This window comes from Hypanus sabinus, chromosome 20, assembly GCF_030144855.1.
Source record: "Hypanus sabinus isolate sHypSab1 chromosome 20, sHypSab1.hap1, whole genome shotgun sequence".
In the NCBI taxonomy this organism is placed as follows: Eukaryota; Metazoa; Chordata; class Chondrichthyes; order Myliobatiformes; family Dasyatidae; genus Hypanus; species Hypanus sabinus.
This window is the reverse complement of record NC_082725.1, coordinates 12,365,400-12,381,953: the sequence shown is the minus strand read 5'-3', so window position 1 is coordinate 12,381,953 and position 16,554 is coordinate 12,365,400. Positions and strand designations below refer to the sequence as shown.

The 16,554-nt window shown below is 39.6% G+C and overlaps 1 protein-coding gene across 2 annotated transcripts in view; it reads left to right on the top strand.

The window, feature by feature from the left end:
• LOC132378296 (dual 3',5'-cyclic-AMP and -GMP phosphodiesterase 11A-like) overlaps positions 1 to 16,554 on the top strand; it is a 266,270-nt gene that overhangs the window by 140,232 nt on the left and 109,484 nt on the right. For both annotated transcript variants that reach the window (XM_059945103.1, XM_059945102.1), the window contains one exon: positions 9,973 to 10,023. In XM_059945103.1, coding sequence (XP_059801086.1) covers positions 9,973 to 10,023 — 51 coding nt within the window. The remainder of the gene's footprint in view (positions 1 to 9,972; positions 10,024 to 16,554) is intronic.

Sequence of the window (16,554 nt, the reverse complement as noted above, 5' to 3'; positions counted from 1 at the left end):
GATGTGCAAAGATCAGCTCTTTTTAGCCTCTTCAGAAAGTAGAGATGTTGGTGAACTTTCTTGACTGTGTAGAATGTGCTCTGGGACAATGAATTTCACAGATTCACCAGCCAATGGCTAAAGAAATTCCTTTGTTTTAAATTACATCCTTCTGTTCTGTATCTGTGCCCTCTGGTCCTAGACTCTCCCACGATTGGAAACATACTCTCCTATATCTACTCTATCTAGGTCTTTCATTAATCAGTAAGCTTCAGTGAAATGTCCCTTGTTCTTTGAAACTCCAGTGAGTACTAGCCCAGAGTGATGAAACATTTCTCCTATATCAGCCTTTTCATTCCTGCGATCATTCTTGTAAATCGCCTCTGGATCCTCTTCCAATGCCAGCATATCTTTTCTTAGATATGGGGCCCAGAACTATGCACAGTACTCCAAATGTGGTCTGAGCAATGGCTTATAAAGCCTCAGCATTGCATCCTTGTTTTTATGTTTTAGTCCTCTTGAAATGAATGCATTTCCTTACTACTGATGAGCCAAGTGCAGGCCTGTTTGAAGACCTCATGATTGTAGGAGAGTAGTTGTTCTTGAACTTGGTGATGCGGGACATCCTGTGTGACGGTACGACAAGGAGAGAGTGTGACCTGGATGGTGGTGATCCTCGATGATAGATACTGCCTTCCTGAAGCAGAGCTTCCTCTAGATTCTGTTAGTGGTACGGTGACTGTTCCCTGAACACATCGCATTGATGTGCCTGGTAGACTAGCCTCATTAACCACAAGTGTCCGACAGCATTTCCAGTCTCTCTTTCCCTCTCTTGGTTGCCCTGTCAATATCTCCAGTTCTCTGCACTAGTCGCAGCTCAGCTTAAGAGAAGATTGCCACTCACACAAAGAAAATGTTCCTTTTTATACCGTTCCAGGCCCCTTACTCTAATACCTTCCCAAACACGCATGCTTTTTACCAGAGCTGCAGACTGGAATTCATACTAAGTTCTCGAAACTTGTCTCTGGACCAGCTCCCTTGTACTTCCTCAAAACATCTCCACATCGCAGATGAGCAACATTTTGTCTTACAAACTTCTATTTTATGTTACACTTTTTACCAAGGAGGAATCAAATTTATTTTTTTAATGACAGGAAGAATCAATTGCACATTAAGCCACTCAGTGGCCGCTTTATTAGGTGCAGGAGTGCAACATAGTATGGTCTTTTGTAGTCCATCCATGTCAAGGTTCAACATATTGTGCATTCTTCTGGACACCACTGTTGTGACACATGGTTATCTGAGTTACTGTAGCCTTCCTGTCAGCTTGAAGCAGTCTGGCTATGCTCTTCTGACTTCCCTCATTTACAAGGTATTTTTTACCCAAAGAACTGCCTCTCACTGTTTTTTTTTTTGTTTGGAAACTGTTTTGTGTGAAAATCCCAGGAGATGGGCAGTTTCTGAGAAACTCAAACCACCCTGTCTGGCGCCAACAATCATTTCAAGGTCAACATAAGAAATAGGAGCAGGAGTCGGCCATCTGGCCTGTCGAGCCTGCTCCGCCATTCAATAAGATCATGGCTGATCTGGCCATGGACTCATCTCCACCTACCTGCCTTTTCCTCATAACCTTTAAATCCCCCACAATGCAAAAATCTACCCAACCTTGTCTTAAATCACTTAGTCACTTAGATCACATTTTTTCTCTATTCTGATGTTTGGTCTAAACATCAACTGAACTGCTTGACCATGTCTGCATGCTTTTATGCATTGAGTTGCTGCCACATGGTTGGCTGGTTAGATATTTGCAATAACAAGCAGGTGATCAGGTGGACCTAACGAAGTTGCCATTCAGTGCATGTGCACTGCTGTGAGCCATGCATGCTTTGAATGCAACACATATTACCATATCGTTTGCATGGAAATACACAAACAGAGGTTTTATTTTGTGCTTTGTGTTATTTGGTTGTAATTGCATTTCAGAATCAGAAATACTTTATTGCCAGCATGTGAAACACACTAGAATTGATTGCGGTTGGGTGTCAATCATAAAACAAAACCATAGCAGGCAACAGGGACACCAGTGGACACAAACATGAGAAAGCAACAATTAGCACCAACATCAATACTCAAACTTAAATAAATGTGAACATGTAAACAGAATAAATAACAACAGAACAAGGAGAGCAAGAAAGACCAGTTACCGGATGTTGTGCAGGGACAGTTAGCATGAGGTTTTGTGGTGAACTACATATACCTGTCTGGACACGCCCCCCCCCTGCTGACCACTGACCGTGGCTCCTCCCACAGACCCCGGTATAAAGGCGATTGAGACCTGAGCCCTGCCTCTCAGTCTCCAGGATGTAGCATGGTGGTCAACTACTGCTTGTTCTTTCTTCCAGTCATTAAAAGCCGATATTTCGCCTCACATCTCAGAGAGTTATTGATGGTGCATCAGGTTTGTTAAGAATTCAGTTGCCTAGCACTTAAGAACAACCTGTGACACGGTTAGGTTTCTGGACACTGTCTTGATTGGGAAGATGAAACCTACCTTGCTCACTGTAGCTATGTCAAAGCAAGTATTCCCCCTTGAATGGGTAGTAAGTTTAAAACAATTTTGTGTGAGATAAAATCTGTGCAATGGATAGGGAAAAATACAACTAGGCCATTTGACAATATAAAAATCTTGCATAGCGAGGTCCCTAAAAATCACATGGATTTGAATCCTGTAAAGCTGTACCATATCTGACAGTTAAATGTGCTGACAAAATGAAGCAATTTATGTTGCCATTTGAAATGATAATAGGATTGTGACTATTATTAACCCTCTACCCCTTACCATAATCTGTGTTCCCTGAAGATTAAATGGTTGTATTCAGGGAAAAAAAAACCCTTCAGTCATTGGTCCAACACTGAAGGAACAACACTGCTCAAGTAACGTTTTACTAAGCAATTCACACAGAAGGCAAACCTATATTCAGTTGAATCTGAAGTGTTGAAGATATGTTACTCCATTATTAGGTGCCTGTAAGTAGATATTAGACTGTTTTAAAGTTCTTAATACAGAAAAGTGTATGATAGTTTTAAGGGTTTGGCATTATATCTGAATAGTGTTGAACTTTTCTGCTTTGGTGTGATGCAAAATTCTACCTCAGGATATCACTAGAGCAGGTGGACAAGCTGGCCCAAAGACATACAGTTTCTACCTCCTGAACGCCTCTCGTAATGACACATTTCACTGTGTGTTTCGATGGCAAATTAAGCTTATCTTTATCTGTCATCACTGCTTGCTCAGTCCAGCCAAACTCTGATTTTTGCTGAGAAAGTCAGCCATCCAATGAATGGAACCTTTGTAGACATTGTCAGTGTACTTCCTCAGAGCCTATGTGTCCTCCTTGTCTTTGAAGTTGACCCTTTTGGACGGATATAGGATACAGAAAGGGCATCACAGGGTGCAGGGAGAAGACAGGAAGACAAGTTAATAGGTATGTTTAAAGTGAGGTTGATAGGTTCTTGATTAGTAAATTTACAGGGAGAAGAATATGATTGAGAGGGAAAATAATTCAGCCTTGTTTGAATGTTGGAACAGACTCGATGGGCCAAATGACTTAATTCTGCTCCTTTGTCTTATGGTCAATGTTAGGAGGTAAGGTGAGAGGCATGAGAAGTAGTGGTACTGACCAGAAATGTTTAATTTGACTTCAGTGCAGTACTGCTAGATAAGAGATTAAAGAACACGAGGAAGGTCAGGTTAGAGTGGACAGCGTGTTTCTTAAAGTGGGGGACCAAGGACCAGAAGAAACAGACTCAGAATACAAGGACATTCCTTTAGAACAGAGATGAGGAGGAATTTTTTAGCCAGGGTGGTGAAACTGGAAATTGGACAGCCGTGTAGGCTAAGTCATTGGGTATATTTAAAGCGAAGGTTGGTAGGTTCTTGAATAGTAAGGTCATCAAAGGTCACAGGGATAAGACAGGAAAATGGGGTTGAGAGGGATAGTAAATCAGCCATAATTGAATGACAGAACAGACTCGATGGGCCAAATGGCCTGATTCTGCTTCGATATCTTATGGTCTTGTGGCTACAAGCGCATCAATGGAGGCAAATCTGAATATAGTGACCATCAAAACTTTTTGCACATGACTTTGCAAATGTGTGTCTATCAGTTGAAGTGCATTTGATACAAATATCACAGTTCACTGAAGTGGACCCAGAAAACAGTCACTGAGAAGAGTGTTGCAAGAAGATTTATTTTCTATAATGCTGACATTCTATATTACCTCTTCATTATATTAATTGCATAAGGGCAGTCTTTATAACTGGTAATCCAGATTATTCATGTGTGAGCAACTCATGCCTGGATCTGCACTGATAAGATTTTTTTTTTAATTTGAGATTTAAGATTAGCTTTATTTGTCACATTTATGATGAAACACTGTGAAATGCACTGTTTGTGTCAAATCATACCTGCTAAGATTGTGTTGGGCATCTTGCAAGTGTCACCATACTTTTGGTGCCAACATAATACCCCCACAACTCACCAACCTTAACTCTAGGTCTTTGTTGGAACGTGGGTGGAAATTGGAACACCCGAGGAAACCCAAGAACCAACTCCTCCTGATGAATAACATAATGCCTTGAGAAATTCATCTTGGAGTCTTCTTGCTAAACGTAACAGCCCTAAACATGTGCTTTACCAGCTCACCGTCAAGTCTGCTTGCACCCTAGCCATTAAAAGTGAGGTGATGGGGTTTCCCTATTGGCTTGTGACAGAGAGTAAAGTGTCAGCAATTTGCAAATTACTTCTCTTTGTTGACTTGCATTCTATAATGAGACAAACGTGATCCTTTTTCCTAATGAAAAAGTGCTTCATAAGCTGCCAGTAATGATTCATGTAACTTCCCTGTGGCAGGAGCTTCATATGTACAAAATAGTGAGTGGACCACGGGCAATGTATTCTTGTAGGAGCTGATTATTTCTGCAAGAGCTCCTTTGCAGAACACATGCAAGACGTACGGCAGCCCAGAAGCTCAAACCTCAGTGGGCATAATCTGTAGATAATGGGCTTTCAGCTGGGAGCCCGTCAGTGAGCACAAGCAGACGCTGATCGTCGGTAAAATGGCGGAGAATCAGTGGGCCCTCACGGGGCTCTGCTGAGCTGGTCACACATACGGTATCCAGAAAACCATCAGTTGAAGAAAGAAACTGAAAGCTTCAAATGTGTTTGCTGGACTTCCAAATAATCCCTTCAGAATTATATATTAAAAAAATGAAGAATCCAGTTCAAATATGAGCGAATTGATCTAACAATGCAGTGCAAGGATAGACTAGTCATCTCTGTGGGATGTTCCTTAAGGCACTTAAGTGAGTCCATGTACATCTACAATACAGGTCCTGGATATCAAACAGGTCTTAATCCACTAAGGTGCTCCTAAAATTGGATAAATTAGGATAAATTAGGAGACAACATAAACAGCTAAAATTCTGCAATGTTATTTCACTGCATGGACTCTCCTTAAAAGAATACGAGGGGTGATTGATAAGTTAATGGCCTAAGGTAGAAGGAGAGTTATTAACTTCAATCTTTATGCATTACCACTCAAAGAGTTGAGCTGCACGTACATGTAACAAAAGTGTCCTGGACCTCCAGGTGGTCCACAGCAGGGGTGATTGATAAGTTCGTGGCCTGTGGTAGGAGGAAATGAGTTATACAGCTCTCATTATATGCACGTGCAGTTCAACTCTTTGAGTGAAAATGCAGAAAGTTTGAAGTTAATAACTCATCTCCTTCTACCTTGGGCCACAAATTTATCAATCACCCGATACGGTGGACCACTTCTGGAGGTCCAAGATGCTGACTTCTAGAAAGAAGGGATCCGTATGCTGGACTAAGTGTGTAAATGTAGGAAAAATAAATGTGCTCGGTTTTCCAAAATTGACTACTTCTACCCTAGGCCACAAACTTATCAATCACCCCTCGTATATTAGTGTGCTTTCTAAATGGTAGTAAATTAGAAATGATTAGGATCTTTCCATGTATTTACTGCTTGTTATGCTGCTGGTATTTAGGGCAATAATGAAGGTCCTCCATCTCTGGTGGCGTACTAGACCTCCTTCATCGTGTCAGTAGCCTTCTCTGGGTTTTCACCACTGTCAGTAGAGTCTCAGTGAATACCATCACTCTCAGATGTAGAAGGATTCCTCATTGCTGTTTCTGTAACAATTTTGTTTTTGCCATTCAGGGTTGTTAGCCCAGAACTGAACCCCCGAACCTGGAGGACTGGTGATCTAATCTTAGTCTGGCCTCTACCCTTTGACCTGTTCAGCAGGGGCAACCCTACCATGAGCCAAGGCTAAAGCCGTGACTCCAGCCAACATAGCTCTCTGGGTCATTGAGGAACGCAAGCCTCCAAACCCAACAACAAGGTTGTGATCCTTTTGGAAGTTTTCATGTTCTTCATTAAATTTATCAAATAGAAACATAAAAAATCTACAGCACATTACAGGCCATTTGGCCCACAATGACAGACAGACAGACAGATAGACAGATATACTTTATTGATCCCGAGGGAAATTGGGAAAATATTGTGCTGACCATGTAATCTACTCTACAAACTGCCTAGAATTTCCTTACCACATAGCCCTCTATTTTTCTAAGCTCCATGTACCTATCTAAGAGTCTCTTAAAAGACCCTATCGTATCCACCTCTACCACCTTTGCTGGCAGTGCCTTCCATGTACCCACCACTCTCTGTGTGAAAAACTTACCTCTGACATCCCCCTTTGAACCTACTTCCAAGCACCTTAAAACTATGCCCCCTCATGTTAGCCATTTCAGCCCTGGGAAAAAGCCTCTGGCTATCTGCATGATCAATGCCTCTCATTATCTTATACACCTCTATCAGGTCACCTCTCATCCTCCATCGCTCCAAGGAGAAACGGCCAAGTTCATTCAACTTATTCTCATAAGGCATGCTCCCCAATCCAGGTAACATCCTTGTAAATCTCCTCTGAACTCTCTCTTTAGTATACACTTGGCTAAAGGGATGAAGGCCTTTGTATTTAAGGGGAGTGGCATGTTAAAGACTAATGTGTCATGTTAAAGCTTTACATGGACCTGGTTAGTGCCATCCTCCAAGAGGACCACAACCTTGACATTGGGTTTGGAGTCTTGAGTGCCTCAATGAGCTTTGTTGGCTGGAGTCAGGGTTTCAGGCTTTGGCTCTTGGTAGGGTCACCCAGGCCAAACAGGTCAAAGGGTAGAGGCCAGACTAAGAGTGGTCCACCAGTCCTCCAGGTTTGGGGGTTTAACTCAGGGATAACAACTTTGACTGGTAAAACAGAAACAGCAATGAAGAATCCCTGCATCTGAGTGTGATAGTATTCCTGAGTCTCCACCCGGGACTTGCATGTCTGACAGTAGTGAAAACCGAGAGGAAGCGACTGACCTGATGAAGGAGACCGTTCATTGCTGCCCTGAACACCAGTGGCATAATAGGCAGTAAGTAGGTGAGTGTAGGTTTAACATAATACATAACTCTTGTGATAGTACCTGATAGTGTCTTTATTTCTAAAAAGCACAGCTTGGGAAATATTTACTGCCCATAAAGGAAGTGCATTGTAGATTTACCAGAATGTTACATTGAAATATTAAGTCGAGATTTGTGGCAAATATGACTATATGATATATATGTATAGTATCTGAAATACATCTTGTGGAAATGTTTGTTTGATGATGAACTTCAATAAAAAATAAATTGCAAAAAAAAGAAAATGAATCTCATTGAAATTGAATCTGCAAAAAAAAGTGTATCTCACAGTAGTATATTGTGACATATACGTACTTTGATAATAAATTTACTTTGAACTTTGAATAGAAGAGTTAAATTACTTGCTGAGATTTTTCAAACTGAGCTCAGACTCCCTGAAATTTAGAAGATTTCAATATCAAACGTTGGAAGACATTAATGGTTACTGATATGGTTGATGGAGAAAAAATATTTTTTACTGCTGATTGGTATGGTTAGAATTAGAATTACAAACAGGCCCAATGGAGTTAAGAAATATACAAAATGAAGATGTTCAGGTTAATTTAGTATTGGCAAACAATTGATTGTCCATTTGAAGTTTAAGTTTGAGTGACTTTTTTTTGTTAACTGCAAATATATTCAGAAGTAAGGGAGAAAGTTGGGGAAAAGGGAGTCAGGTTACATACCACCCATCATTTTAGTGAACCTTGCCAAGGACCAAAGGAGCTCAGTGGTCTATTGCTAATCCTCTGTTTCTATGAATCTGTGAGAGAGGTGATGCAAACAGTGAGAGGAAAGTGGGAGTTTCAGAAACTAATTCTGTGTCACATGCCTCCAGTTCTGAAACCATCACGCTGAATCATATTAGGATGGTAGGGAAAGGAGTACAGCTTTGTTCTCCAAATGGATACACAAGAAATTAGGGGATATTAATTTTTTTTCTGTTGACAGGAATGATGTGAAATTTGTTAGATTGCTGCACTGCACTTGCTAAAGGTCTGGAGATAGGTGGTTATTCTCTAGTCGGAGACTTGGCCTAGTTTTAAATATCATGCTGTGTATGCAAGACAATGCCTTTGAAGAAATCATAAACCCCAGTAGGCTTTTCTACATACCGAACAAGTTGTTTGATTATTTCAGTATGTTGGCATTAAATGTTTCTGGTTTCTACCAGGCTCCTGCCACAACTTTGGAAGAAGATCTTTGAAACCCCCAGGAGATTGGAAATACAGACCCATAATTTCTTAAAGGTAGCATCACAGGTAGATAGGTTTATAAAGAGATCTTTTGGCATATTGGTCTTCATAAATCAGATTATTTTCTACAGGAGTTAGGATGTTATGTTGAATTTATGTAAGATGTTGGTGAGGCCTTATTTGGAGTATAGTCTGCAGTTCTGGTCACCTACTTCAGGAAAGAAGTCAATAAGATTGAAAGAGTACAGAGAAAACGTACAGGGATGTTTCCATCTCTTGAGGAGCTGAGTTATAGGGATGGGTTGAATAGGCTAGGAACTTATTTCCTTGAGTGTAGGAAAATGAGGGAAGATTTAATACAGGTATACAAAATTATGAGAGGTTTAGATAGGATATATGCAAGCAGGCTTTTTACACTGAAGTTGGGTGAGACTAGAACTAGAGGTTGTAGGTTAAGAATGAAAGGTGAAATATTTAAGGGGAACCTGAGGGGGAACATCTTTGCTCAGAGGACGTGTGAGTGTGGAACGAGCTGCTAGCAGAAGTGGTGACGCAGGGTGGATTGCAACATTTAAAAGAAGTTTGTGTAAGTACATGGATGAGAGCTGTATGGAGAGCTATAGTCCAGGTGCAGATGGATGGAGCTAGGCACAATATAAGTTTGGCACAAACTAGATGGGCTGAAGGGCCTATTTCTGTGCTGTCGTGTTCGATCACTTTATAGCATGTAGTTATCACCCTTTGCTCATTAGAAAAATAGCACATAATAAAAATGTTATTCCAGTTTAATGTTTCTAAAGACTGAAGAGGTTTGATTTCGAGCTGTAAACTGATTTATTCAGATCTTGGCTACACAGGAACAGCCGTGTGTGTCGGCAGTTCCAGTGAGGAACGACCAACCACGAAGAAGAATTTACTCCCCCCTTCCTCTCTTCCTGAGATAGCCCATAAAAAAAAATGCTCTTTTTTAATTAGGATATAATTAAACTAGACAGAGTGGAACTGTTTTTGTTTTCTTCAATAAAAAATTTGAATCAGTCGAAATGATGCACAGATAAACATTTGGGACATTCAGTTCTGTGTATGCTGAACAATACGATTGCATTGCCACACAGTTTTATAACTGCTATTCTTTGCTTTGTTACGCTGACAGGATGAATTTGTAATTCAAATGAAAGTAATGTAATAATGTGTTTCGATCTCATTTACCATCTGTTGTACAGTTTTATATAATTCAGGTTTAACTTATTCTGGTTTCCTATTTCAGCTGCTGTCCTACCATGCCACATGCTCAAAAGTAGAGGTTGATCGACTGAAGGTAAAGAGTTTCCTTTACAATATCCTACGAAGTAGCCCTACCACAAGTTCCCGTCGTATCTCCATTGGACAGGCACCTCTAATAACATCCTCCATTAAGTCCTGGAAAACGTGTCCCTCTAAAATAAAACCATTTTTTATGGAGATATTAAATCAAAGTTTGCATGCGTGCTATCGGTGTTTTTTTTTAACTCAGTTGTGCTGGACCCTTGTTTAATAATAGATTATCTTGGGAATTTCATTCACAAGATGTTTTATATATCAACACGCGTGACTGGGTTTATAAATTTGTAAACAGGTTGTTGATTATAAATCTGGACGCCTGTGATTAAATCTAATGCATTTGCTCGCTGACTCTCTACTGCCACATGAATAATCTGAAATACCAGAGAGTGGTCAGTGCTGATTATTTATTTAAGTAATAAAACCCACTAACAGTGCAAAAAAGCAAATGGGTGAATTTAAGGCTTGCAATCCCCTATTACACAAAGAGTTACTGCATATTACTTTCCTTGTGCATGCTGTTGCTATAACGTCTACTTTTTATGCTATATAGTAAAATGTTAAGTATTGTGCGAAATAAATTACTCTAATCACAAAACTGATAAATTATTGCAATTACTTTATGTATGGCTATTTCTCATAAACAAGTTGTATATATTAAAAGCAAATGTTTAGTTATTTGCTGTGTCATTTGCGTGAAATATACAAGTTCAAGAATCGGATAATGTCACTTAATGACATCATCAATTATGTTGGTCGTATTATAGACATCATTTTATGCACCGTTCTTCTAGCTATGAGTACCCACAGCAGACATGCTACTTTTATTAACCTGTCTCTGGTAATTTTAAGCGGCTCCATGGTGTAACCTGTCCTTTTATGGACTGAAGAATTCAATATTAACGATGTTCATTCTGAAGATAAAATATTGATTAGATCCGAATTTTGAGCCGATCTTAAGGGCAGGTGCTAAATGATTTGCCATTCTGAAAGTGAACTATCTGTTAATTTTATGGGCATTTTATGTTTTGCTGACAGTCTTAAGCCATTCAAAATGAAGGAAGGATGCGGCGTTTCGACATTAGTTCAATATTTGGAGCTAAGTTTAAAACCAGTCTGTGATTAACATATTGGACCGTGAGAGTTTGGGTGGTGGAGTGAGAGATGTGTCTCTATTGAAGGAGGTAAAAGGCACTCCTTCCCCCCACTAGCCCACAGGCCACCCTTTTGTTCTCCGGTTTCCTCCCACAGTCCAAAGACATTCTGGTTGGTAGGTTAATTGGCCCTTGTAAATTGTCCTGTGATTAGGCTTGGATTAAATCAGGATTGTGAGGCAGCATGGCTTAAAGGGCCAGAAGGGCCTATTCTGTGCTTTATTTCAATGAATAAATAAATAAATAAATTTAAGAGGGCCTTAGATAGGCCCATGGATGATGGAAGATGGAGGGCTGTGGAGGAGGGAAGGGTTAAGTTGATCTTAGAGTAGATTAAAAGTTTGGCACAACATTGTGGGTCAAAGGACCTTTACTGGGCTGATATGTTCTCTGTTCTAAGTATAGGGTGGGAAGTAGGGCAATCAATGGGCGTTTATGGGCACACATGATAGTATAGCTTAAAAGAGAATAAATTGGGCATCAGATTGATAGGATTGCTCTGAGAGCCAACATGCAGTGGGCTTGATGGACCAATTGACCTTCTATTTTGATTAAAGGATCTTTCTCCTCACTCATTTAATGGAATATTCCTTCAAACCCTGCTTCCCACAGCAAACTCTGTCAAATTTATTCTATCTTTACTCTGTAATCTCCCCCCTCTCTTCCCCCATAATTCCTTTGCCCTGACTTGACTCCGTACTGTGCTGCCGCCCTGCAGTTTTGCATATTGCCCCAGTCATCGTTCTTCTCTCACAGTCCAGCTTCACCCTTTCTGCCATCTTCCCTGGGTTTTTGTTTCCTACCCTCAAGCTCCCCACCCTCTCAACTGAAATAGATCAGCTCCAGCTCACACTCACACACACACACACACACACACACACACACACACTCACAGACAGACAGATACACACTCACTCATCGATAGACACACTCACACACACTCACACACACTCAGACACACACAAACGTACGCAGCAACTGCATTCACACAGACTTGCAGACACACACACACTTACATGCACTCACAAACAGACATACACACACTCACACACACTGACTGACTCACTCACACTCTCGCTCACACTTATACAAACATCACATTGTTAATGTATGTCCAATCAAAATCCGCCAAGTTTAAATCATGCACAATCTCTTGACACTGTTTTCTTTCCACCTCCAGGTCAATCAACACTAAACTGAGATTGTTATTTCTGATTTTTTTTTTTGAACTGATATAGAAGAGATGAATGGCTTGTTTGTGAACTGCTCCAAATCTCAATTTGTCTCTTTCCCTTTGTAAAATACTCCCTTAGCTACATTAAATATTCCAATGAAATTTGCATTCTGCTTTACTGTTGCTGAATCTGGTAAAAAAAAGACACAATAAGATGAAATTGATTGCATTCTATTTAAACATCGTCCTGCTATTTAGGGCCAGGGGCTGAGGAGAGGGAATTCTACGCCAGTTATCCTAACATCAGCCTACAGTAGACATGCAACTTTCAGAGTTACCAGTTATCACAGAAGCTGGTATGGATTTACAAAGGATGTTCTTTATATGATGAACACGATCGGGTTTAAATAACCCTGTTTCCCATTCTAAGGGTGATCTTATAAAAAGATTCAATCCATCACTGCTCATTGCATAGAATTTCCTATGATACTTTAATTTGTTATTGCTTTGACTATCCGATGTCTGATATAATCAAGTATATTGATTACATTGCTAAATAAAATCCTGGCTTTAGATGAATCAAAAATTGATCATATTTCTTGAAAGATTAATGTTTCCATCCATTGGGAAAACTTGTTTAATGCTTTTGTGCCCAATATTAACTGGAAGTTGATGGGAGTGGCATGTCTACGATCACACAAGCAAATTGGTTATAGGTTTGGTAATGTTTGGTGAGTCCAGTGTACATTTCCCCACATCTAGCCTGACATATTGCTGACATCTTACCACGCTTTGCCTAATAAGACCCACACCATCATTTCACTCACTCCTCATAGTCGATTCCTTCATGAACACATACTTTTCTTTCTGTAACTCTCACAATCACCCCCCATCTATATATCTAGCACTACCACACAGTCTGTTCTACTTCCAACTTGGACTCCTTCCCTCCTGCCCCCACCATCTTATTCTGGATCCTTCCCCCTTCCTTTCCAGTCCTGATGAAGCGTCTCAGCCCAAAATGTCAACTCATTATAACTCTCTGTAGATGCTGCCTGACCTGCTGAGTTCCTCCAGCATTTGTGTGTGTTGCTCTGGATTTCCAGCATCCGCAGAAACTCTTCTGTCTGCACATAACATACCGACTCCCTTAGGCAATCATGCTCACCAAATGTTGATATGGTCTCCCAGAAAGTTTTGAAAAAAATCCCCCAAAAAGAGATTTTTAACTAAGTTAATGTTTATGGTGTTGTATGCAAATTATTAATCCAGTTAAAAAAAAGACCAAAGCAACACACACACAGTTGCTGGAGGAACTCAGCAGGCCAGATAGCATCCATGGAAATGAAAAACATTCGACGTTTCACGCCGATACCCTTCTTCAGGACTGACAACTGGCAAGGCACATGATTTGGGATACGGAGCAAGGGCTCATATTGAGCGGATATGACTCATATCTGCCAATGTTCTCCTAATTCTCATATAAATGATGATTAAAAATCACATATGCAAATTTGTTGATGACACAACATAAACGGTGCAGATGGAAAGACTGATTAACGGATCTAATAGATGTTTCAACGAGCAGAAAAGTTGTGGCAAGTCAATTTCCAGACAGCCCATTTTGGATCTAAGGGAGAAGAATGCTAAAAGCAGAGAAGGTCTCAAATTTTTAAAATGTACAGATACACAAAGCAATAAAAGACAACTGATTGAGTGCCTCTTGCTTTGACACTCGCCAATCATCACCTGAGTAGGTATCCCTCTTCTCCATGAAGTCTACCAGAAGTTTACTTTCTGGTCTAAGAAACCAAGGAGTTCTGAACCCCATGGCATCTTCCGAGAAATTCTGTTTACACTTTGCTATAGTACATTATGTATGTATGCATTTATTTATTTACTTACTTACTTATTGAGTTGAGCTACAGCAAGGAATGGGACCTTTTGACTCTTCAATTCCAAAAGGCAATCCCCCGATTTAACCCTAGCCTAATCATGGGACAATTTACAAGGCCCAATTAGCCTATCGGTACGTCTTTGGACCAAGGGAGGAAACCGGAGCACCCGGAGGAAACCCATGTGGTCACGAGGAGAACATTCAGACTCCTCACAGCATGGCGGGAATTGAACCCCAATCACTGGAACTGTAAAGCATTGTGTTATGCTACCCTGCCGCCTAGTGGCAGGTGCACAGTAATTTTTGTTATTGTGCACATGCTACATTGAAGGGATGGTAAGTTAATCTCTGGTAGAGCTCTCGAAGGAGCTAAAAAAAATCTTGATAGATGATAGATTTTTTTCCAATATTTTTATTAGTTTCTACATAGAAGAATACAGAGTACAAGATAGTGTATATAAAAGGTCAAAAAAGATTAAAAAAAACCTCCCAATTACATTATTTCTGTTCATAATAACAATCTCATTACCCCATATTCATGTAAGATAATCACTAGTTATATTGAGATGTACTAATTTATTACAAAAGAATCTAACCCCTACCAAGACCGAAGCTGTTCATTAAGGAGAAAGGAAAGTAAAATAGCTTCTCATATAATAAAAATTAATAATAGCCAACATCTGAGTTTAAACAATGAATTGAAGGTTTTGAAAATAATTCAGAAAAGGTCCCCACAATGTTTGAAAGTCTTGACGAGATTCAGAAATTGAACAACGTATCTTCTCTAAATCTAAACTTGACATAACGTGGCATAACCATTGAGCATGAGTAGGAGGAAAATCATCTTTCCATTTAAACAAAAGCATCCTCCTAGCTATAAGAGAGCTAAAGGCTATAGGTATGTCAATCAGATGCCTTCAGCTTAATATCTTATCCTGCAACAATACCGAATAGGGCCGTCAGAGGGTTAGGCTTAGAATTGACTTTAAAAAGAAAGGAAAAAGTTTCAAAAACTTCCTTCCAGTATTTTTCAAGATTCAGACAAGTCCAAAACATATGAATTAATGAAGCTTCTCCGTTATTACATCTGCCACAGTAGGGAGATATATCAGAATAAAAATGAGATAGCTTATCCTTAGTCATGTGAGCTCTATGTACCACCTTAAATTGTAGGAGGGAATGACGATACATAGCGATGAAGTATTAACCAGTTTAAAAATTTCATTCCAAGTTTCCTCTGATATTGATGTCTGTAAATCTTGTCCCCAGAGATTCTTAATTTTGTCTAAAGGAACATTCCTCATCTCCAGTAACATACCATAAATATTAGATATTGAACCATTATGAAAAGGTGTAGTCTAGTAAGTTCTTATCTGAGTTTATAGGAAATGTGCATAATTGAAATCTTAAAAAGTCTCTGATTTGTAAATATCTAAAAAAGTGATTCCATCATTCCATTAGCCTTTTTCACTGCCTGCTGCACTTGCTCATTCACCTTCAGTGACTGATGAACAAGGACTCCTAGATCTCTTTGTATTTCTCCCTTACCTAACTTTACACCATTCAGATAATAATCTGCCTTCCTGTTCTTACTCCCAAAGTGGATAACCTCACACTTATTCATATTAAACATCATCTGCCAAGTATCTGCCCACTCACCCAGCCTATCCAAGTCACCCTGAATTCTCCTAACATCCTCATCATATGTCACACTGCCACCCAGCTTAGTATCATCAGCAAATTTCCTGATGTTATTCTCAATGCCTTCATATAAATCATTGACGTAAATCATAAACAGCTGTGGTCCCAATACCGAGCCCTAGTCACCACCTGCCATTCCGAGAAACACCCATTCACCGCTACCCTTTGCTTTCTATCTGCCAACCAGTTTTCTATCCATGTCAATGTCTTCCCCCCAATGCCATGAGCTTTGATTTTATCCATGAGCTTTGATTGTCTATTGTCTATAAAAAAGGATTTAGGAATAAAAATGGGTAAAGCCTGAAAAAGATATATAAATTTAGGTAGAATATTCATTTAGTAGAATTAATTAATCCAATCAATGATATTGAAAGAGGTGACCAATTTAATGATATCCTTTTTATATGATTCAATAAAGTAAGAAAGTTTTCTTTAAACTGGTGTTTGTGATTCTTAGTGACTGTTAAACCCAAATATGTAAATAGATTCCTTACAGTTTTAAAAGGCAGATTAGTATTAATTGATATCAAATTACTTAAAGGAAATAATTCACTCTTATGTAGGTTCAATTTATATCCTGAAAACTGGCTAAAACAGGAGAGT